At 37.4% G+C, this 24,268-nt stretch overlaps 1 protein-coding gene across 1 annotated transcript; it reads left to right on the top strand.

Moving 5' to 3' along the window:
* The first annotated feature begins 1,468 nt into the window (after positions 1–1,468).
* On the top strand, positions 1,469–22,792 carry FAM98A (family with sequence similarity 98 member A). The gene is made up of 8 exons (XM_075203674.1): positions 1,469–1,816; positions 5,365–5,513; positions 6,682–6,816; positions 7,135–7,319; positions 8,262–8,342; positions 14,484–14,600; positions 16,573–16,740; positions 19,807–22,792. The coding sequence occupies exons 1-8, from the start codon at positions 1,764–1,766 to the stop codon at positions 20,518–20,520; spliced, it is 1,602 nt and encodes a 533-aa protein (XP_075059775.1). The 5' UTR covers positions 1,469–1,763; the 3' UTR covers positions 20,521–22,792.
* The last annotated feature ends 1,476 nt before the right edge of the window (positions 22,793–24,268 follow it).

Raw genomic sequence — 24,268 nt, 5'->3', positions numbered from 1 at the left:
GCAGGGAGCGCATTCTTTCTGTGCTGTTTTTGTTCTGTCAAACAGCAGCGTGTGACACTATTTGAAAACACAGCTTAACCGTTCAGTGCTATAGCACACTACTGCATGTAATATATTCATTTAAAGCATGCAATGGTCCCTGATTTTTCCGACCAATTCAAGGACCCTAAATGTTTTCCTTTAGCTACATTCACAAAATGAATTCAAACTGTGAAATTCACAATGTTTTTGCTCCTTTAAACGTATTTGGCTTAAGAACTTTATACTAGCTTCTTGGTATCACTTTTAACTGTAATAATCAGTATCAGTCCTATGCAAGCTATATAAATTAAGCTCTATTAAATGTGAAAGTGTATACTACAATAGAAATTGGTTTTAAACTTGTCCAGTAATCATGTAATGTGTTTGGGTCTAATACACGATACACATTTAGCTCATACCCACCAGCAGTACCAATTTATCCCTGCTGATGATCTCAGACTAGGGGTTTGGCCTGGAAGGATTGGGGGCATGGTCTAAATGTGCTGAGCTACAAATAGGAACAATAATTTCAGTATGTGCTTTAATCTGCTTCACGAGAGTAACCTGTATATAGATGCAGCCAACAGGGACATGGGTTGCCCTGAACCATTGTATACTGTCTGGCTTATATAAATATCATTGTGGCGTAATTATGGCTACATGTGTATGTCTGACCAGTACCAACAACTCGTGTAAATGTTTTAAGCGCTGGTAACTATGGGTCTGATTCATTAAGGATTTTAAACTTGAGAAACTTCTTATTTCAGTCTCCTGGACAAAACTATGTTACAATCCAAGGGGTGCAAACTAGTTTTCTGTTTTGCACATAAATTAAATACTGAATGTTTTTTCATGTAGCACACAAATGTCAACTTTAAAGTTCAGTGTACAAATAAGCTATCAAGTATTTGTGTGCTACATGAAAAAAACAATCAGTATTTAACTTATGTGCAAAACAAAATCCTAATTTACACCCCTTGCATTGTTACATGGTTTTGTCCAAGAGACTGAAATAAGAAGTTTCTTAAGTTAAGATCCTTAATGAATCAGGGCCTATGTTAACAAAATGTTAATAGCTAAACATCCTATACTGTAGATATAGTTTTGCCCTCGGAGCTGCCATTATCTGTGTATACATGTACTTAGACACCTCGCTGTCAGCCTGCTCCCGACGCTACAGTCCGTACTTCCTCTCCACGTGTTCCACCCTGGAACTACCAGCTTGATATTTAAGGTCTGCCCTTTACTATTGCCAGTTTCCATTTCTTTAATATCAGTCTTATTTCGAACTTGGACGTGGTTAATTAGCTTCAAAACCTGTATTTACAATCAATAAACTAATTTGATAATGTTTATTTATAAAATAGAATGGTGGGGGTGTTTGTGCTCTATTTCCAATAAACAGGCAGCTACCAGGTCGCACCGATGACGACATAGAGACGGAAAGGCGAGCTAGCGGGGTCCTTGTACCTGCCAGCCCGGCAGTCGCGTTCTCCTGTCAGTTGCTGAGGGAGGGGAGGCAGTCGGTGACAGAGGCAGATACCGGCAGCTGCAGAGCGACCCCCAGTAGTCAGTCACCACAGCTCTGATTTGCTCCCCTCCCTGGGCGACACACAACGCACTCTACTCCCCAGCCAGCTGCTCGCCCGTACAGTCCAGCATCAGCTGTCCCGCCGTGTCGTCATCGTGCAGTAGTTGTCAGTCTGGACGCCCGCAAACGCAGCGTTATTTCCGCTGACATCATGGAGTCTGACATCATGGAGAATGACATCCTGGAGGCCCTGGAAGATTTAGGGTATGGGTATTATATAAGAGGAGTGGTGGGCTCGATATGTATAGATTACTGCCTCTGCAGATTCCACCCTGGTACAGTGCATGATAAGAGAACATGAATACCATATTATAATTCACTGCTATCATGTCACATTTTAATTTTGTTTATTCCTGTGTGCGATTAATAATCTACCTTCCCTCAGAGGATCTGTGATCCACTCCAAACCATAAGTTATGCTGTACATCCAAACTGTAATACAATATTTTGCTTACTCCCAATGTCATATTAAAACTGAATCTTCATTATACTCTACATTATTTCTGTTTATCACTTGCAAATGTTTACTTAAGTGTTGTAAATAGCTGAAGTAGTGAAATACATTTTAGTACTTTTACTAATTAACTGTTTATGTAAAGTAGTAAAATGCGTATATGAATGTTTAAGGACAGTATGGTGGTGCAGGGGTTATCATTGCTGTCTCAAAGCACTGGGGTTAGAGCTGTTGCTCTGCTCCACTTTACTCTGGTTGCCAACTGATGCAGGAGCTCTAGTCACCATTACTACTGTTTCTCTTAACACTTCTCTCATGGGGCCCTTCCTATCTCCCACTCCATGACCTCCTTCTAGGCCAGGCCAACTGGGGGCTCTCTAGGAGTTGTGAAACTACAAGTCCTAGCATGACTTGCTAGCTATCGGCTGGCTATTTATTGCCATAGCATGTGAGGTCTTGTAGTTTCATACCTGGAGAGCCAAAGGTTTGGCTCGGGCCTGTTCTAGACTTCTGCACACACTCACCAGTGTGCCTATTGCTCTGGCGCAAACATTGTCCCTCTTCCTCCCACTGTTGCCACATCTATGTGCAAAACCTCTTGCTTCCAGCTGTTGGGGGATGTAGTTTTCACCATCTGGTCATCATAGAGCAATCTTCAAAGTGGGTTTATATAAAATTAGGGCCCTTTCAAAAATTGATCCGTGTGCCATGTGGTAGGTAATTTAGATTGTAAGCTCCCTCTGAGCAAGGACTTGTGGGAATGATTGCATTTGTCTCTGTACAGTGCTGTATAATATGATTATAAATAAACACTAAAAATAAGCAAAAATAACATCAGCTATTTATATACCACCATGAATTCTACAGTGCAGTACAGAGAACTCGCTCACATCAGTCCCTGCCCCATTAGAGCTTACAGTCTAAATTCCATAACACACACACATACACAGACCAGCATAGACTAAGGTCAATTTGATACCAGCCAATTAAACTACTAGTATGCCTATGGTATTCAGGAACTAGCAATTTAAGAAGACCTGTGTATTTTACCAGTGTAACATGCAAGAGGAATTAAAAAAACAACTAAAAAAAAAAGAACGATCATCTCCATGCAGACAGAAATGTGGTTTTGTTGAGAATGCTTCGAGAAGCCACCATACCTATCACAAAATTTGTAGCTGTAGTTGCCTTCTTTAGCAGTATTAAGTAATAAACACTGTGATGCATTGCAGTACACAATGCGAGATCTAATTTCCAACATCCTAGCAAATGGTTACAACAGAAACGTACTTGCACATAATGGTTTTGGCAAACTCTATACTATAGGACTACTACATGGAATTGTTAAATATATGCAGTGTAGTAAAATAAGTATTTGGTCTGATTTTAAATGGAGGATCACAAGGGCATACATTCCTAAATGAAAAACAGTATTCTTTTCTATTAGATGCATGTCATGAAGACTAATACTCATCTTGCATAGTGTTTGCTCCGATACTGTTACTTATTATGCAAGTTCCTTGCCTGTAAGCAGTGATTCTATTCATTCATCCAGTACCTACAAGGATATGGAAGTATATTCCATTAGTTATTTTAATGTCCATTGAATGTTGTAGAAATTGTGCTTTCTTTATTGCTCTCTATCATGTTCTTGGATCAATAGTTTGTGGGTTGATCTATAAACATTTTTAATTTCCAAATGTGTACAGCAGTTAAATAAACACTCTTGGACTGCTATAATGGGGGGACTGATGTGAGTGAGTTCTCTGTACAGCGCTGCAGAATTAATGGCGCTATAGATTAATATGATTGAGGATCTTATAGTAAAAGAGCAGGAGGATTCTAGGAAAAATGAAATTTTTCTGAAAGTTGTAGCTGAGATGAATTCACAGAGGTGTAGTACCAATAAATTGGGCCTCATCTGGCAGGAACACATTTATAGTGACTTTAGTGTGTAATCGGATTACATATGTTTACATTCACATAATTATATGAAAACAACCTACTCCTAGCAGTAAAGTTGGGTATAAACTACAGAATTTTCAATTGACTAAAACGAAAAACAAAAAAAAATGACGATTTATGTGTACACACTATACATGTTTTAAAAAATTTATCTTCAGATCTGTGCTTTTCATCTGTCATAACAGTCGACTGAAAAGATTATGACTCTGTAAACTCTATGGAGATCCTGATCGTGAGTGGATACACACTGCAGGATTGGAAGGACGTTGTTCCATAGCTGAACGAGATTTGTAGTTCTGCTGAACAATCAAATCAAACGATGGTCTGTGCTTTGAAACTATCATTCATTGTCTAAGTGTACACACTAATGCAATAACGGGCCGAACGGTCATTTATTGGGTGAATAACCCGATAATTGTCTGAGAACACTGCAGTGTGTACCCAGCCTAAAGATCATTGAGTATATTAAGTCTACAACTTGCATTCTTGCCGAAGTCTATTCCCAGTGACCTCTTTAGTGCCAGGTATCGAGAACAATTTAGTTCACTTCATTAGAGATGAATATTTGTTTGTCTTTTTTTGATTTGCCAAGTGAATTGTTTTATGTGTCAATATTTTATAGTCAAACTGTGAAATGAAGTTTTAAAAAAGTTTTACTTCATGACTTTAATAATCAAACAGAGTTATAACAGCCGAGCAATGTTATATAAGTAATAGTGTGTAGTGACTAGAGTTCGGATGTTATCAACCATATAAAAGGTTTACTGTAACTAATCTGCCAATTGAACTTGCTGTACTTTAAAACATCTGCAGATGTGGGAGCAATGACATGCACCACTCCTTGCGTTACTAACATTTGTCATGCTGAATAGTATTTAGTTATTTTGTTTATGGAGTTCGTTTAAATTTAGATAAGTGGTAAGAACCGACGACCACCCAAAGGCTAGTGGTGTCTCCATAATGACTCTGATTTTTCCATTGTATTTTAATTGCAGTGGGATGGGTTTAGGTGCAAATTTACGCTCCAGAAACTGTGAATGGTGTTTGATCTCACTGTTTTTCTAAAAGAAACATTCTTAATTTATGTATTTTATTTTATAGCTTACCTATGCCATTCGTCCCTTGATTTCCTCCTTTTTTTTGTCATGGTTAGTTGTAGTTCTCGCTCTTGTTGAACTGTTGACTTGTAGTTCAACAACTGCTTGAATTTCTCAGTGTTGTTACAGTTGAAGCATGCTACTCTACTAATTGAGCTGTCCACTGAACATTGTCCTTAGCTTTATTAGTGTACTGACCTATCTTATGTCAACCACATAACTGTCTTCTCCTTCAGGTACAAGGGATCCCTGATGGATGAGGGAGCATTGATTGATGCTGCCTCTCAAGGAGCCCTTTCCCCAGAATATACCAAACTCTGTGCATGGTTGGTCACCGAGCTAAGATTGTTCTGCAAACTGGAAGAAAATGTGGAAGCCACTAATAGTAAGTGATTATCTATCCATCTAGCGTATAACACTTGTGTGTGTGTGTGTGTGTGTGTGTGTGTGTGTGTGTGTGTATGTATAATATATATCATTTAAGGTGTGGGACTCTAAATTACAGAAAACCCCTTATCCAGAAAATCAAGCATTTTTGATTTTATGTAATATACAACTGAAATATTTAGAAACTTTGTTTTCAGATCTTGGTATATACTATGTGTGTATTAGTTGGCCATACTGCTTGGTATGTAGATAATGTTTAATGTAAAGTACTATGTGTGCACTTGTGAGAAAACATCTATCCAGTTGTTGTGATTGTGTGTCTGTATACCTTGCCCTGTAAATGTGTGCCAGTTGTGTCTGTTTATGTATATAATTTTGTATGTATGCAGTTAAGCATGAAGACTGCATTATTACAGTGATTCCCAACCAAATTAAGTTTTTCCTTTTTAAATATGAATTTTGCTTAATGCCGTTTTGCTATTAATAGTACAGTACATTGGTGGTCTCACTCCCTTAGGTGATCAGCAAAGGTCATTTTTATATGTAACAGAGAATAGTGAGGGCATAGACACCCACCAAAGTATTATTGGTCATGGGAGGGGATTACGTAAAATTCATGTTTAAAGTGAAATACTTTAACCCTGTTTTATAGACCAAAATACAGTATATTGATGTACATCTGTGACTAATAATCCTCTTTATGATCAAGACAAGCAGTAGGATCCTGACAATAATTGTATGGTATAGATTAATGATGAGAATGTGGTGAAGTACATACATATAAGTAGTTCACATGTTGTGCTCACTTGTTAAAGTTCTATTCTGGTCACTGGATGTACACATGAAGATTGGCTGCCTTGCTATGGGGAGAGAGGCCAGAGGTGATTTGGGAAGTCGGGAGGAGGGGATCTGTAATATAGGTTTACTGGATCTGTTAAAGTCACGTTTTTATGTGTCTATATTTTTTTGTTTCTTGCTTTTATATCCATACTGTCAGATTTTCATAGTGATTCTGCAGCCACAATTAAAGTCTATGGTTAATGTATATTTTGTGTAGTATGTAGCAATGGAAATATTAAGAAGAAATGATTGCACAGAATGGCTATTGCTTTCATACTATATGGTAGAGATTCCCTGTATTACTCATGTTTCTTATTACATTACAGGCCCTAGTGAGGCAGAAGGGTTTCAGCTAGAAATGAACGGTCTGTTGATGGAGTTGAACTGCCCGTACACATCTTTGATTTCCGGAGACCTCTCTAAACGCCTTCTTGACAAGAACAACTGTCTACTCTTGTTAAGTAAGTGCTGTGCTTTTGTAAGCTTTTATATGTGTTTATTAGCAAAATTAAAGTTAGAGATGTGTATAGACAGATGTGTATCTTTTTTTTCCGTTGTTGTTGTTGAACACCAGGGAAGATTAAAGCAAACTGGTTGCTGTGGATTACAGCACATTGGTGCACAATGCATCACCAGAAAGCACCTTCTTATGTTCTGTATTGAAGTTCTACAGAAAGGAAAGAACATTGTTATATTTGTTGGATTTAAATACCATCTCTGTTACATGTTAAAGATACAGGATTTCTTAAAGTAAATAATGTGGTTTTGACTCTTCGCAGCATATTTGATATCAGAGCTTGAAGCTGCAAGAATGCTGTGTGTAAATATACCTGCAAAGAAGGAACAAGAGGGTGGCGGCAGTGAGGTGTATAAGGAGCTAAAGGCTGTATGCATGACTCTGGGAATGTCAAAGCCTCCAGCTAATATAACTCTCTTCCAGTTTTTTAGTGGAATTGAGAAAAAGGTAAGTGTTTTTTTGTCTTTTTTTAATAATTGGCAAATTATGTTCTTATGAAACTTGACAGGGTGGAAAATTATTTTGGCTAATGACCACATTGGCTTGATAGTGGTATCATCTGCAACAGGAAACTTTTGGGCTGAAAGGATTTGTTCGTTCAGTTTAATTGATATTTGTCCAGTTTGGTCTTCTGTGTGTGTGGCTAAGTTGGAGTTAGATCCACTTGTTCTAAGCATATGAACGCTACACTTTGCCAAAAGTCATACTTTTCTTAATGTTCTCATTTTCCTATGCTAGACGACAAAATACGTTCAAACTTTTATGATGCTGTTTTATAGCTTTCAAATAAAACCTGATAATTATACATATGCAGAAATTGCACTTTTATAAATTGCAACCACACCTTTTACATTATTTGCGTATAGCTTTAATTGAACATAATTTCTGGTGATGTATACTGCACTGGTTAGATCATTATCTTCTATGGGCCAGAAGTGTGTAGTGAATGTGGCACTTGACTGGACTGGGAGGCACAGCCATCAAGTCACTTTTCTCCTCCTAGCAGATTGTATCACTAGGGCTGCTCCAACTCTGAAACCTCTTAGCCCTTCCTCTGGTCAGTGGGCATCCCCCATGAAGCTCTACAAATGATGTAAACAGCAGGTGGGATTCAGCACTCGCCACTTCGCACTCTGTAAACTGGGGACAATGTGGGCAGCACTTTACATTAATAAAACTGCAAAGTGAAATCTGAATTGTTTTACTTGTAGATCTAATATGCTACAATTTTAAAGCTATACATAACCACGCAAATTACTGATAAATGTATATTTAAAGGGTTTCTGATAGGTAACAACAATTGCAGTTTTGCACCTTTCTTCACTTTCCTCAAAATCTTATATTTTGAATAATCATTTTTTTCTTTGTAACTTTTTTTTTTTTTTCTAGTTAAAGGAAACTTTAGCCAAAGTGCCACCTAATCATATAGGAAAGCCTCTCCTGAACAAAACTTTGGGGCCATCTCATTGGGTAAGTGCAGTCATTTAGGCTCACGTTCTATTTGCATGAAAACTATTGCTGGAGGGAAGAAAAAAGAGAGAATGAAAAAGGGAAATTTAGTTCTGGCCAAATGAAATCCTGTGTATATATTCTTTTTTTAATTTAGTGGTTATTTTCCACTACATAGTAAAGCAAATTGATAGGAAAGGGCATCTTGTAAAACGGAACCCTTTTCATTGTAAACTCTGTCAAGGCCAGTCTCGCTTTAGCAGACCACCAATATAGAGTGCATGTTTGTATTTATCTCTCTATACACATATATACTGCATGGGCAAAAGTATGTGGACACCTCTTCTGATTAGTAGGTTTGGCTTTTTCAACAACATCTATTGATAATGGGCGCATAAAATAAAATATATAACCATGCAAACTCCATAATCTATTATTAGCAGTAGAATGGGTCAACAATTTTAAACATTGCACGGTCATAGAATGCCACTTTCCAACAAGTGACTTTATCAAAATTCTGCCCTGCTGGAGCTGCCCCAGTCAACTGTTAGCACTGTTATTATGGATTGGAAAAGTCTTGGAAGCAACAGCAGCTCAGTCATGAAAGCAGTAGGCCACACAAGCTCCCAGAACAGGACTGCTGAGTGGTGAAAAATTGTTCTCAATTGCAGCACTCACGAACAAGCTCCAAACAGTCTCTGGGATCAACATCAGTACAAGATATAGTTGTTGGGAGCTTTATGTATTGGGTTTCCCTAGCTGAGCAGCCGCACACAAGCCTCAGATCACCATGCACAATGCCAAATGTTGACGGGAAAGCACACCGCCATTGGACTCTGGAGCAATGGCAATGTGATCTCTGAAGTGACTAATCACTATTTACCATCTGGCAGTTTTACAAACAAATCTGGATTTGGCGGGTGCCAGGAGAACGCCTCCAACCCAAATGCTTACTGCTAACTGTAACATTTGGTGGAGGAGAAATAATAGTCTGGGGCTGTTTTTCATGGATTGGCCTGTGCCCCTTAAGGGAAATATTTCAGCTTTGTGGTAACAATTTGGGGAAGGCCTTTTCCTGTTTTAGCATGATCATGTACAAAGCAAGGGCCATCAAAATATGGTTTCCTTAGTTTGGTGTGGAAGAACTGCACTGTCCTGTACAGAGCACTGACTTCAATCCAATTGAACACTTTTGGGATGAATTGGACCACTGACTGCAAGCCAAGCCTTATCTCCCAACATCACTGGTCTTGTGGCTGAATGGATGCCGTGTTCCGATATCTACCTTCCAAGAAGAGTGGAGGATATTAAAGCAACAAAAGGGAAGCCAACACCAAATGAATGGCCATAGTTTGGAATGAAATGTTCCACAAGCAAATATGGATACTTTGTGTGGGTGTCCACATACTTTTGGTCATGTAATCTATCTAATCTAGCTACCCTTTTGACAGCCACACTTTGTTAGAACTGTAGGGGGCTCTAAGAACTCCCTGACAAACGAAGTTGAAATACCCAACACGGTCTGTTAGTGGCCAACCAGAACTACTACATGGGCTTCTCTCCTGGCACAGCAAGCAAGTCAGCAGTCCTGCTTCACTGTCACTGAGCTTGTGGCAGACAGATCACTCATATCAGTTCCTGCCCCATTGGAGCTTACGGTCTAAATTCCCTAACATACATACATACATACACACACACAAACACACTCAGACTAGGGTCAATTTTTATAGCAGCCAATTAACCTACTAGTATGTTTTTGGAGTGTAGGAGGAAACCGGTGAAAACACGGGGAGAACATACAAACTCCACACAGATAAAATACTGCTCCAATCCTAGTGGATGTTTGAGCAGAGCAGCCGATCTGGGGGTATACTGCTCTCTAGCCAGCCAGTTAGAACTGGATTTGTTTGCGTCAATGGGATCTCACTTTAGAGCATGCGCAGCTCTTTTTTTTTCCCCGCTTGCAAAGAGGGCAGAGCCCCAACAGGGGAGCTTACAATACAGAGATATTACATATTTTTTATAACCGAATGTGGTAGTCAAGCTAACACCATTCCCCTGTCTAGCATCAGACCAGATGCTTTATTAACATTGTGTAACAGGAAATCAAATATGATGAAACCCAACAACACTATATCCACACAAAAGAGGATATCCCTGGGCGCTGATTTGAATAAATTAAAACAATACTCCTCATAATACCATAAATCATATAAAATATGTAGCCACCACTCTTAACGGGGAGAAGAATTTCTGCAGCTTCCTATAAAGACTGTGATCAATCTTATTGCAGAGTAAATAGACAAGAATGGAAGCGCAAACAAATCCTCTCCTCGGCAATTATATACCACCAAAACAATATCCTATTAAAACATTTTATTAAGAACAATTATACATAATATAATATAACCATAAATCATATTATGGGTAACCCTTAAAATAATGGAGAAACAAGCCGTTGTTGAAGTGAGAGCTCAAATATGAAAGGAGAGAAAACAGGTTTTTTATAACAGTCTGGTTGTAGAACTCGATGGTGTACATTAGATAAAATTATAAAGAATATCTATTATCGCAGTAATTAATAGAATATATATTTTTTTTCTGTGCCATATGAAACTTCTTTCCCATGGACAAACGATAAATTACAATAGTTATGGAAGTGAAAGTCCTTCTTGAAATGTTTGTATAAACTAGCCACCCGGAGATAGTAGTCCACAAACTACCTCCTATTTTAGATTGTACTCACTGAAACAGCCGTCTTATTTCCCAGCTTTGTGGGTGACGTATCCTCCGATCTCACAGCAGAAAAAGACAGCGGCTAGTTACACACCCCTCCCAGGAGTAGAAGCTATATAGTAAAATCCTTAATCAGATGTCTGTAATATGGGTAATTGTTCTTTATAAGGCACAACAATCAAGTCAAATGACTGAATCCAAACCTGTCTCACTTACTCCAAACGCAAAGCACTGAGCGCAGAAAGGCTTGTAACTCCAAATAATCATGAACCTGACGCGTTTCTCCAGTCACTTGTGGCTTCCTTAGCCTGTGGTGAAACTGTGTTTATTGTTTTGGTGGTACATAATTGTCGAGGAGAGGATTTGTTTGTGCTTCCATTTTTCAGTCTATTTACTTTGCAATATGATGAAATACTATCACTCTTACAGACCTGATACTAGTGCAAGCATACAGTTACCACAATGTTACATCCCTAACATAAACCATGGTTAAAACATATAATTAATAAATACATTAAAATGAGTAAAAAAGTATCCCTGACTTAAAGTCTATTCCGTGAAAAAAACAATTCACAGCATTAATGAGGAAAAGGGACCCCTTGTTTCATCACACGCTTGTCCAGAAACAGCCCTAAATTTCACTGTATATCTAAATATTGAAAAAAGCTTTTCTATATACAGTATTTTAGGTTTAACATTTGTTATAAAATAGTATTATAATGCTCCACATTAGTCTGTGTTTTATATAGAGATATAGAGATATAGAGATATAGAGATATAGATATAGATATAGATATATATATATACTTCCTAGAAGAGTCTCTCCTGCCATATGGGTGCTACTCTGTTTAAACCTGATGACGTCTGTCTCGGACACACCAGATGGAGCCATCTGAGGACTCAACCTCATGAGTATAACAGGAGATACAGCAGATGGGTAGGGGCTATAAACACTGTACAGGGTGGACTCAGGATTTTGGGACCAAAATTGTTTACATGTGGACATAAATCAGACCCGACTTATGTATACAGTTTTTATTTTATTTTTTAATACATCTTGCAAGGCACTGAAACGATTATAGATTTACATAAATAGATTGACTGTTTAGCTGCTCAAGCTGTCAGTACCTCACAACTGAGGGTACATATCCAGCTTGTTCCCTTGAAATTTTCTACTGTGACCACTGATGATATCTATTAAATGTTACCTCTCTCGCTGACCATCTCGCTGACCATCCAACATGTTCACAAAGACACTTATCCGCACAGAGGGGCAGAAGAGTCTTGGCAAGCACAAGAAGCAAATTTATTTGCCATTACTTTGTGTTTTCCTACAGAGCAGGTTTCATATTTTTACTCTAGAGGTTAATGCAAACAAAAAGTTTTAAAAAAAACCTCTTGGTTTGAAAATCTGCAAGTACGGTTCATAGTATTAGTTCAGTTGTCATTCCCTACTCTACAGTGCATGCCTTTAAGGATGCCCCTTCCAGTTCTATTTTCATGCTTCATCTGAAGCATGAATAGTAATGTCTAGGAGTTATTGTTCAGGATTTAAATTTTATATAAAAGATGTTTTCTTACCCACTAGCAAATTGTCAAGGTGAATTTGTATTGCACAATTCTAGCCTTGGGTTTCTTGAACTAGTTGTGCAATAAACAAAGGATGTTTTTTTTATGTATGCCATTGTTTCTATTTATAAATGCCCAACAGTAAATGTGCAAATGCTATTATTTTAATTTTTATAATTTATGGATGGTTGTAGTCTGTACATCTTTAATGTAAATTCCTGTACACATCAGTGTACATTTCAATGATATAAAAATGTAATTGACTATGTAGGTCCGTAACTCCACAGTAATGTTGTTCTTGCTAATAAAGTTTTCATTAGGGACAACATCATCAAGCACTGTTTCTATGTTTATACTAGTTTTATTTTTTTTAATGTCACTTGTGTATTCTTGTTGTATTCTTGCTTATATTTTAACACAGTAGTTTACATTTTATCATAGTATATTGTGTAAATGAATCCTAACATATTTGATTTTATGGTATTTTAAAAGAAGTCAACTTTTTGTAAACTTTTACAAAAATCCATAGGATATTTGTTTTGCATAAAAATTTGTTTAAGGTTTTTTGTGTGATTTGAGTACATGGATGATTCATAAACCACGAATGGTAGCATGATAAATTCATTTTCTTTCTCATATCCTCTTAAGGAACCTAAATATTAATTAATTTTTCATACCCTACTCATGGAAGTTGGTGATTTTTACGCCTGGCTGGAATGTGCCATGCTGATCATATGTGTTAAGTGGTATTGTGCTTAACCCTCCACAAATTCACCAAATTCAATAGGGTGTTTTCTGGAGAGGCGCCTTGAATTACAGACCAAAGCCCGCTACACTGGATAATGAAGAGTAAAAAAATAAATATTGCAAAACTTTAAGAAAGATACCAATATCAAATAAGACATATTTATTCAATAGTGTTAAAAACTATAAAATCTACTCTCTGCAGTGTTAACTTTAGGTTCCTGATATGAAGAGAACTCCTCAAACGAGAAAAGTAAATTGGGTAAGGTGTTGTAGAACCATGTCATATAATATTGCAATTCAAAATGCAGTCTAGAGTATTTTAAGTCCACAGCTCCTTAGTGCTCTGGTAATTATCGGTGTTACAAGGATATAATTAGCAGCAGAACATTCCTGCATCTAGGAGATCACATTACAACTTTAGTACTTTGGAAAGTCTCCACCAGAACATTGGAGACTTAAAATGTGTTTTCCCTGTTACATTGTTGTTTCCTCTGCAGCATTTGGTGGATTCAGGCGAGCCGATCCCTGGATAGGCTTGTACTGGCCTTCTGTTTGAACTTTTGTCATAGCTTGTCTTGAGTCTGTAACAGTTACGATATAAAATAATGCTATGTTATAGCAGAAAGGCAACACGCTAGGCACTGGACAGAGTGCTATGTTATTTAAATGCATTAATTTTGAATAAATCCAAAAATGAAATATTAGAAAGTCTCATCTCATTGTAAATGAGCGTTTTATATTGATTGTGCTTAAAAGGGTTAGGGTCATGTTTAGTTTAAAATCAGAGCAGAGGCCAAACAATCCATGACACCCTGTCCCTAGAACACCAATTTTACCCTCCTGCTTTATAGTTTAGTTCCTCATTGACTTTAGCAGTCGGAGGGGGAGAGCAACAGTAGGTTTTTATAAAACAACCGCTTTAGTAGGTGTTGTGTAACCCTTTTAGTCATGGTTGTATCATAGACCTTGAAGAAAAAGACTAGGAATAAGTGCAACATTCTTTTATAACTTCATTGAGAAGTTCAGTACATTCCTTTTCAAGTCTCTTCCATAAACTTGTTTCCATAAATTGACTAAAGTTAAATTAAAAAAACCTTAATCTCTACCCAGGAGAAAATTGAAGCAATCAATCAAGCCATAAGTAATGAATATGAAGTCCGGAGAAAAATGTTAATTAAACGTCTGGATGTGACTATACAATCATTTGGTTGGTCAGACCGAGCAAAGGTAAAGTACTGTTATAAGAAGTACTGTTTGCAATGTCTAATACAGTTCGATTTCTCCATTTAACTTCAGTTGAATGACTTCACTGCAAATTCCTGTTTTGTTTCTGGGGATGACTACCTTGCAAAGTTACATGAAATGCAGTATGATTGGAAGCCTGTGCTACTATTCAGTCTCTAATGTCAATCCCAAATTATTTTAGACTAAAAGCTGCTTGCAGCATTCAATGCTGGTTCATGCCATTTTATTAAAGTCCTATTGGCACTGTCATAATGTGTAGTGGTAGGTAGAAATAAGGGACACTGGATTAAAGAATTAAGGAGTCAAAATAGTTTAAGTAATAAACTGAAAGAAATGTGAAATTGCATTTATACAATAAAGTTAATTGAGAATAACATATAAAGCATTTAAATGCAAGCAGTTTCCCACCACCCAGTATATCCCAGTCTACCAGGAGACGTGTGTATCCTTAGCGACGTTCTTTTAGGAACAACTGTTCAACAGACTTTAGGAACTTCAGTGTACATGTCAGGGAACAGTTATCTTATATAAGTAATGTGATGACCTTAATTACACAATTAGTATACAAGCTATACATAAATGCAGTAGTTACAAGCATCCAAGTCTTATGATATGATTTGACCAATATTGTGTTCTTTGGTTAATGATTTTTCTGTACAAAAATTGTAGGCACTTTGACAACTATTATATACAATTTTCTCAACTGTAAATATACATGAAATACAGATGATTACAAAAATAAACTATTTAGATGAAAAAAGTAAAATCACAGCACTCACTGAAACATAAAAAGATCAATGTATCCAAATTATAAATCCAAAACTCTGCATGCTTTAGTAACAAGTTAATATACTAGATAAGTGGAGAACAAGTAATTGTTTCCTTCCATTTTGTATATTTTTCCTTTAATTTATTTTTAATTCAAATAAGTTTGTTAATAATTCAGTCTGTTTGCTTTTAATTTAAGGTGCCATTTTATTTTTTAAACTGCTTGCACCACAATATATAATTTTCTAAAGAACTGCCTACAGTATAACTACTTTTTCTACTCTTGTATGATCCCTATTATATTGTGAAATTAAACAATATTGAAAATGATTAGGTGATGCATTTCTTTGAATTCTAATACGTTCACTTTGTGGGATTCCGCTTAGCCGTTTGTTTTTATGGCCACCTCGCAGTGGGAAAATATGTATTGTGGATAACACTTTTAAAGTGTGTGCTTGTTAAGTCTTTTGCCAGTGAAATCATCCTCAGTATTTATTTAGATCTAGGATGTAAATTAGCCCAAAACAGTTTATATCTGTGAAAGTTAGATTAGAACATATTTATGGTTCTAAATAAACACTTAATTGGTTTTATAAACCATTGTTAGTTTTTTCATTAATCTACTTCACTTGAATTACTTCAATATTTTAAATAAATAGGAAATTGTGCGCTTACTATTCTAATAACATTATGTTTTATTTAATGGTATAGTTTTGTGGGCCTTTCCATAAGACAAGAACCTCTGTTGTAAATATACTTGTAAAAGAGCCAAAATAGTTTTAATAAGATGTTGATTTGTCTTTTTAAACTATTAAAATCAAGTTAGTTATTTTATTATATTTATATAATACTAAAGCTGAGCATCATTTTGTTACCTAAGCAAATATATTTTCGGTGTTTGACGAAAAACTCATTGACCATTTATACACTAACGCAGAAGTAAATAGCCTTTTGCAATCTTCCAGTTGTACTGTGGATATGGTGTTAAATAGAATACATAAAACATATTAATGCCACTAGAGGGCACTACTGAATATAATATCCACAGCCCAGAGTAAAACATATTACTATGTTTTATAATTGCTTCTATTGGCATAAGAACACATTGGCGATATCTACAGTTTGTCATAATATAATTATTCCTTGTTTACATTATCTAATGTGTCTCTAATTCAATTCTAAACAGAGTCAGTCTGACAAACTGGGGAAAGTTTACCAGCCAAAGCGTGCCGCCTTCTCGAGTAAAGGCTCCATTTGTGTTGCCCACCTATTGGCAGCCCGGCATGATCTGTCCAAAATCTTGAGGACTAGCAGTGGCTCAATCCGGGAGAAGACTGCTTGCGCTATAAATAAGGTAGCAGGAGTAGTGCCTTCCGCAATTTAAGTGTTTGGAGTTTTTTCATAAAGGATCGATTTCTTTTTAGATGGGGAAAGTTTATGGGGTAATTTTTCTATTTTTTTTTTTTTTTTTTTTTAAATCTCTACGTTATCTATAACCATAAAGTTCCAGATAATTATCAGTGTTTTCACATAATTTCATACTGCTTTTTTCTAACCCTTGTTGAAGTCGTTCCTCCACATATCCAACCCACCCTCTGCTGTATAAATATGCTGCTTCAGCCTACTGATGTTATAGCAAAGTTCCAATGCCAATAGTAATCACGTTACGAGTTTAGTATGACCGACTGAAACAAGAAGAAATACAGTCCTGACCTAAAGTTCTCTGCTGCGCCAGTTGTGTAGGTCAGGTCCTCCGTTGGAGGAACCCCAATTTCATCAGGGGTAAGACCTACACCATGCATGTACTGGAGGTGGTTAAGTGTATTTTACAAAAACATTTAAGACAATTCTTTTTTTTTTTTTTTTTTTCTTATAAACTTAGTTCAGGGTGACACAGCTATAAAAAGTATCCCCCCTTTAGTAATTTTTAATTTACTTTTTCTTACGTTGTGGAATCAGAATATATTTATTTGCTAATGCTTACCACTGATTAACACAAAATACTCTGTCTATAAACAACTGCTTTTTCTTCAAGTCCATTACAAAGATGTTGCTCGACTTTCACTTTTGTCTAAAACAGGCTGTCCTCCAAAACTGAGCGCCTGTGCAAAAGGGATGCATGTTAGGGAGGCATACGGCAACTTTGACAGTTTACCATGTTAAAAAATGCATCGGGTAGCAGTTGTCCAGGGGTTTCACCAATCTGCGCCTTGTGGGAGGATGGCAAAAAATTAATGTTGAAGAAAAAATGGGCTTGAAATCCTGGGTACCGTTAACAGAACACTTGCGGGTTACCCACATCTCAAGTTGTGGAAGAATCTTTAGTCTGATAAGACCAAAGTGTACTTTTTTTGGCCTGGAGACTTGGTCCTGTGGTTGGCACAAACATAATACTGGTGCATAGCATCTTAAGAACTCTCTCCTTACCGTGAACCATGGTGGAAGCAGCATAATGCCATGAGAATGCTTCTTTGCTTCAGGGATTCAGAAATTCCTCCAACTAGATAGCAAGAGAGAGACAAATCTTCAAGAGAAAACCTACTGCAGTCTGCCAGAGAGAGAGGGCTTGGGAGAAGTATTATAGTCCAACAAGACAATGATCCAAAACATAGAGCTTGTCTTAAACTTAATGTAAAAAAATCTATCCTAGAATGGCCTAGTGAAAACTTAGACCTCAATATTATCAAATCTCTGGAATGATTTTAAAGGAGCTGTTCACCAACGCACTCCAGATGACCTGATGGATTTCAAGCAGTAGGGCAAAGAAGAATGGGCAAAAATCCCAATGTTGAAGTTTGTAAATATGGTAGAGACTTGTATCTTGTGTTCAGTTATACAAACTCCTGGATACATAGATTCCATAGTGTAAGAAAAGATAAGGTTGTATTGCTTGAATTTGTGCTTCATCCACTCCCTTTACCCAGGTGAGTGCCCCAAGTTTGTAGTTTTGCTTTATGATTATTACTTAGAGCCTTTCACTCACCTTTAACAATAAATACAAACATTTTTCGACAATAATCATAGATGTAAGGGCAACCAAACATGTTTTTATTACTACTGCTTTTGCAGACATCCTGAAGACTGGCTTTTAACGTGTGAATTGATTTTTCTATAAAATAATCAGATTCTCAGCTGCATTTTAATTAAAATCTTTTAACTAACACTCTTCCTATTGTGAAATGGCTTCCTGTGTTTGTGCCATAATTCATCTTCTAGAGTGCATCTGGCTCAGTGTATATATAAAGATGTTTTTATTTTTCTATTTAAGCTACATTCTCGCATTAAAATTCACTCACTTTGCATCTATCTTTTAAAGTGATTAATGTAAGTTGTGTAGTCTTAGTATTTATTGACTGGGAGCAGCCATGATGCCTATGCTGAATAAACAACAAATGTAATAGTAATGCAATTGTGGCATTACTTAATGTTTTTTAACATACATATTATAGATAGTAACATTTATTGATATAGCTCCAACATACTTTGCAATGTTTTACCATTAGGAACAAAAAATGGTAATAAAACAAAGACCAATAATAGACAGAGAGGTAATCTTACAATCTATATACATATATATTGCAAAAGTAAAAAGCTAGATGTGTTCAACATCAATTTAGAAAAATGCACCTAAACTGTCTAACGTGGCATGTTTTAAAAAGTGGTATGAACCATGCGACACTCAACAATTGGGTATAAGGGGGGGTGGGATACGGCATATCGATGCTGCCTACACCGACAAGACTTACCCAGACATCTTCAGTCCGGACGGCTGCTTCCCGACGAGGATCCATCACGGCTCTTCTGCGAACCGACTTCAACCAATCCCGAAGAAGGAAGACGCCGGCGCGACTTCATGACGTCACTGACATAGGCGACGCTGTTAGTGACGCTCTTAAGGGGGTAATGTAAGTATGCGGCCATGTACAATGTAGAACCCATTGTAAACGACATTGTACATGGCCGCATACTTACATTACCCCCTTAAGAGCGTCGCTAACAGCGTCGCCTATGTCAGTGACGTCATGAAGTCGCGCCGGCGTCTAACTTCTTCGGGATTGGTTGAAGTCGGTTCACGGAAGAGCCGTGATGGAACCTCGTCGGGAAGCAGCTGTCCGGACTGAAGATGTCTGGGTAACTTGTCGGTGTAGTCAGCATTCAAAGTGGATTTTATATTATTTTTTTATTCTTTTTTGAAATAGATTGCTCTTATTTAGGTAGCCTTGGGCATATTGAATATTTATGCTATAACCGATAACCTGTGCTAAATATGTTTGCACTTTTTACAACATGTTATATATCAAAATTAAGGGACATGTTTTGTAATTCTAATTATTCATTCAGCCAGGTCTGCTTTGATATAGTTTTCTAAGAAGTCTGCGCAACTGTATTTGTGTATAAACAATACATCTCCTTATTGCAGGTTTTAATGGGCAGAGTTCCTGACCGTGGTGGCAGACCCAATGAAATTGAGCCTCCTCCACCAGAAATGCCTCCTTGGCAGAAGAGACAAGATGGTCCTCCACAAGGTGGTGGTAGAGGTGGAGGACGAGGTGGATATGAACAGTCATACAGTGGTCGAGGTGGCTATGAACAAGGTGGTGGTCGAGGAGGAGGCCGTGGGAACTATGATCAAGGGAACAGAGGTGGTAGAGGAAGCAAAGTTCAAGGAGGCTGGACAGATGGTGGAGGTAGCAGTTCTGGTGGACACTATCAAGATGGTGGTTATAGGGATTCTGGTGTTCAAACTGGGGGCTACCAAGGTGGTGGATATCAAGGCGGGGGTGGATACCAGGGAGGTGGTAGTGGATACCAAGGTGGTGGGGGATACCAAGGGGGTGGAGGTTATGGTGGCTACCAAGGTTCATCCTACTCTGGAAGTGGATACCAGGGTGGAGGCTATCAACAAGACAACAGATATCAAGATGGTGGCCATCAGAATGAACGAGGAGGCAGCCGTGGAGGCGGCAGAGCAGGCCGAGGTGGCCGTGGTGGAAGAGGAGGACAAGGTGGTGGTTGGGGTGGTCGTGGAGCACAGAGCTATAACCAAGGTGGCCAATTTGAGCAGCATTTTCAACATGGAGGATATCAATATAATCAGTCTGGTTTTGGACAAGGGAGACACTACACAAGTTGAGATTATTTCAGCTGCAGTTTCAGTAGAGCTCATGTAATAACAACCTCATCAAAAAAGGTTGTGTTTTTTTTCCCTCCTCTCCATGTTATGAGTGCTAAAACGTAGCCTGATGCATGTGTGGACTTAAGCAATAAAATTGTATTTCCACAACTGCTTTTCTTCAGAAATGCTATTTGCTGTGGTAACCTTTATTCTATATACACACACACCTTTCATACAATGCAGTACTCAAACATGTTGGTCTGGTTTCATTATTGACATTAAGGGTATTACCATTCACAATTTTGGAAAAATATAAATAAAACTGCCCTGTTTTAGTAATGAAATTTGCTTACTGTTCAACCTCTGTTTGAGTAAAATAGTAGTTTAATCACTTAAGCTACTACACAGTTACAGCCATGTAATTTTATATAGCTGTGTACTCGTAAGTAGCCAACATGTAACACCTTACCACTATGATGATGCAGTGTTTCATTGGTCTGTTCTGTATTAAAAGTGGACTTGTGCCTCATTGATGTCACTGCTTCCTGGTGAATCGATTTACTGTGTTCTCATGAATAGCTGTTTACACTGTGTGTAGACAACAGGTGCACTTTAATGACCTATAGTCATGTTCACTTGTACGCAGCTCTAACAGAACTGCATAGGTGCAGTAGAATTATGGTTATTCATACTGCTTCAACATAAAGAAAAACTATCAAGATAAATGTTCATATGTATTGTTTCATTTAATTATAAATGTATATATCCTGATGGTGGTATTAATCCTCTTTATTTTGGTTTGGTACACTATAGCTTTGTGGTTCTTAATGATCGGAAATTGTCAAAGGGTAGACTAGGCTAAGTGTAGTTAAAATTTATAATTTTTTTTTTCCCCCTAACAAAGTAAACTGAAACGTTTATACCATATTGAAAGTTGTATCTTGATCATTGTTTCCCTTTAAATATAAACTAAAATTGTATTCATAAATACACTTAAAACAATCCATGGGGTCGATTCAACTGCGCACTATTACTGTTAATATGGTAAGCACAGTATTACGGTTAGTACAGTAATTGCAACGCTAATTTTTGCTTGCAGCTCTTTGGACTGCAAGCAAAAATTCAGGTTAAAATTACCATATTAATGGTAATAATACTAGCGCCCTGTTATTTCTACACTAACGTGGCCGAATTGAATCGGCCCCCATTAATGATAATTCTGTCTCAACTAATTTTTTATGTGATTTATTTTTAACTAATAATTATACTGAAAATAAAGTAAGTCTTTGTTTGAATATGTTTGACCTATATGGGCAATATAAGTTCTAAGTGTTTTTAGTTTAAAATGAAAAAAACACTGGATTTCATTCAAATAGCTTTCGCAAATTCCATGTTAAATAAAATTTCCACCGTTCTCTAGCAGTGTTAGACTATATGAGCGTTATTGAACACTGTTAATACAGAGCTGACCATGCATCTACAGCTTATATAACGATTGTGGTAAATGGGGTTTTTGGTTGTTTACATCCCTTTTATTACATGGTAATAAGTTGATCATTTACTTTAAATGCAGCCATTATTTTCCTGATGCAGTAAATGTTGTTACATGAGCGCTCTACTGAAGTCTGTAAGGCAGTCTGTAGTTTCTCCTAAAAACTGTTCAGCCATAGGGGTCATAGCCGTGATCTTCAATCTACGGGGGAAATTCAGTTGTGGCGAAGTTCCATCGGAGCCTCACGTGATGCGCGCACTTCCGAGCATTATGGCAAGGAGAACGTTGCTGATCTATGAAGACCAAGCAAAAATTAGCAATGTTTAAGTACTGCAACGTCCCAAGAGGCTCTGCTTCATTGAATCCCCCTCTCCACAACTTCAAGTGCAGTTACCACACTTTAAAATTTTCAGTTACACACCAATGACAATGATACTGTCTGTTAATGTGGTCTAAAAATACTTGAAAATAGTTCTTAGTAGATTCTTTTCCTTTTTAGCCTGTGCGATTTTCATGCCACTCAGTCAAGCCGAGTGGATGTCGTCCCCCCCCCCCCCCCCCCCCAAAGACATGCACTACTTCTTGGGCAAAGGGGTTTATGCCCAAATATATTCTTTACTTATGCTGCAGAAAACCAAGCCTGTGTGGGTTTGTGTTCTTTATTAAGCCTTTAACGAGAGCCACATAATGTTTTTTTGTTGGATTTACTTTGTACATGAACATTGTCAAGCTGTGAAAGAAGCCATTTGATGGTGTGCTGTTTGTATGAAAGGTGAAATAAAGGTCCTGAATGGTTAACGTCTCATTTGCTAGTTTTTATTTTCACGTTTTTCCATGTCTAAATATGTTGTCATTGCTGGGTGGAAATGAAACATTGAGTTTCCAGAGTCTGCAGGGGTCTTTTATTGTGGTAATGGCCACAGGTAGGAGAAGGGAAGGTAAATAAATGTGTTTGATAGTTGTTGGACAGTGGTTGCATTGGGTGCAAATTGTAGCTGCAGGAGTTAGTAATAATATGCAGCAATGGGGGCGTTGTGAAGTATAACAATAGTGTACGCCAGAGCTAGGAGCAACAGTGGCAATTGAATGTGGGATGCAAAGCTGGAGTCTAGTGGAAGTGAGAAGGTTTGATCTAGATGTGGTGGTGGGATAAATGGTATAGGTGAAAGTAATATGCTCTTTAGAGAACAATTAGAGGGGGATACGGGATAGAGCGAGACCTTCATTGCAGTAGGAGCAAAGTTTAATGCACTGGGATAGAGGCTAGAGGTAGCGTTTGAGGTAATATTGGCAATGGGGGTGAAGGCATTATAGAGATACTGAAGTCACTGTAGATATATGTGGAGAAGATGAAATGTTACAATCGGTGTGTCGCCAATGGGGGGGGGGGGGGAGAAGGTGAGGTACCAGTCATAAACCCATTGTACATTAAGTTTCTGTATTTCCAAAACATTTTAATGGACTTGAGTAAGAGTTTCCACAAAATCAGATCTGCAGAGTGAGTTAAGCTGTATTCTTTCATATTTCTGATTAGACTCCTCATTAATGGTGTTTTTAGCTATTCTGTTGGCCGAGGCAACAACTGCAATGGCACCCTTTGTCATCCCATAAACTACCATAAACTTTTGTGTGGACGTCAAAAGGCAAATAGTGTAATTTTAAGCATTGTTAAAATCTACTTGCAAGGTGAATACCACCAATTTATATTGTTGCATACAAAACTGGTGTCCTTTAAATTCCATGTTGCAACCCTTAACCCTTTAACTTGAAGCAGCAAGTTTTACCTGATTTGCACACTCTGTTTTTGTGGTGTATTTATTTGGAAATTCTTTTACTTTTCAGATGTTGAAATCAGGAAAATATGTGGCCTTGTAAATTGAAAGTACTCTGTTTACCTTTGTACATCTACTATGATATACTATCCCAAGTGTCCACTGTTTTAGAAGGTTTTATTTGTTGGATGTTCTATTTCTAATGGATTGTGACAGGAATACACCCAGGAGAATACTCTGCTCTGCTTTGAACTTGTATAAAAAAACAAACTTGCTAACAGCAGTTAGGACTGAAGGAGCAAGTGCCAGGAAAGTGAACCAGACTTTAAAACCAGAATAACATTTCTTGGTTTTTCAGTACTTTTACATGGAACATAATAGTTACTGAGAATTGGTTATCAGCATATAGTTTCTTTAAAGAGAAGTATTTATCAGTATCAGGGCTGTCTGCTTAATTTTTATTTTGCACTGGAAATTAAAGCAAAGACAATTGTAAATCATT

The sequence above is a fragment of the Mixophyes fleayi genome, chromosome 3, assembly GCF_038048845.1.
Source record: "Mixophyes fleayi isolate aMixFle1 chromosome 3, aMixFle1.hap1, whole genome shotgun sequence".
In the NCBI taxonomy this organism is placed as follows: domain Eukaryota; kingdom Metazoa; phylum Chordata; class Amphibia; order Anura; family Limnodynastidae; genus Mixophyes; species Mixophyes fleayi.
This window is presented reverse-complemented; position numbering and strand designations above follow the sequence as displayed.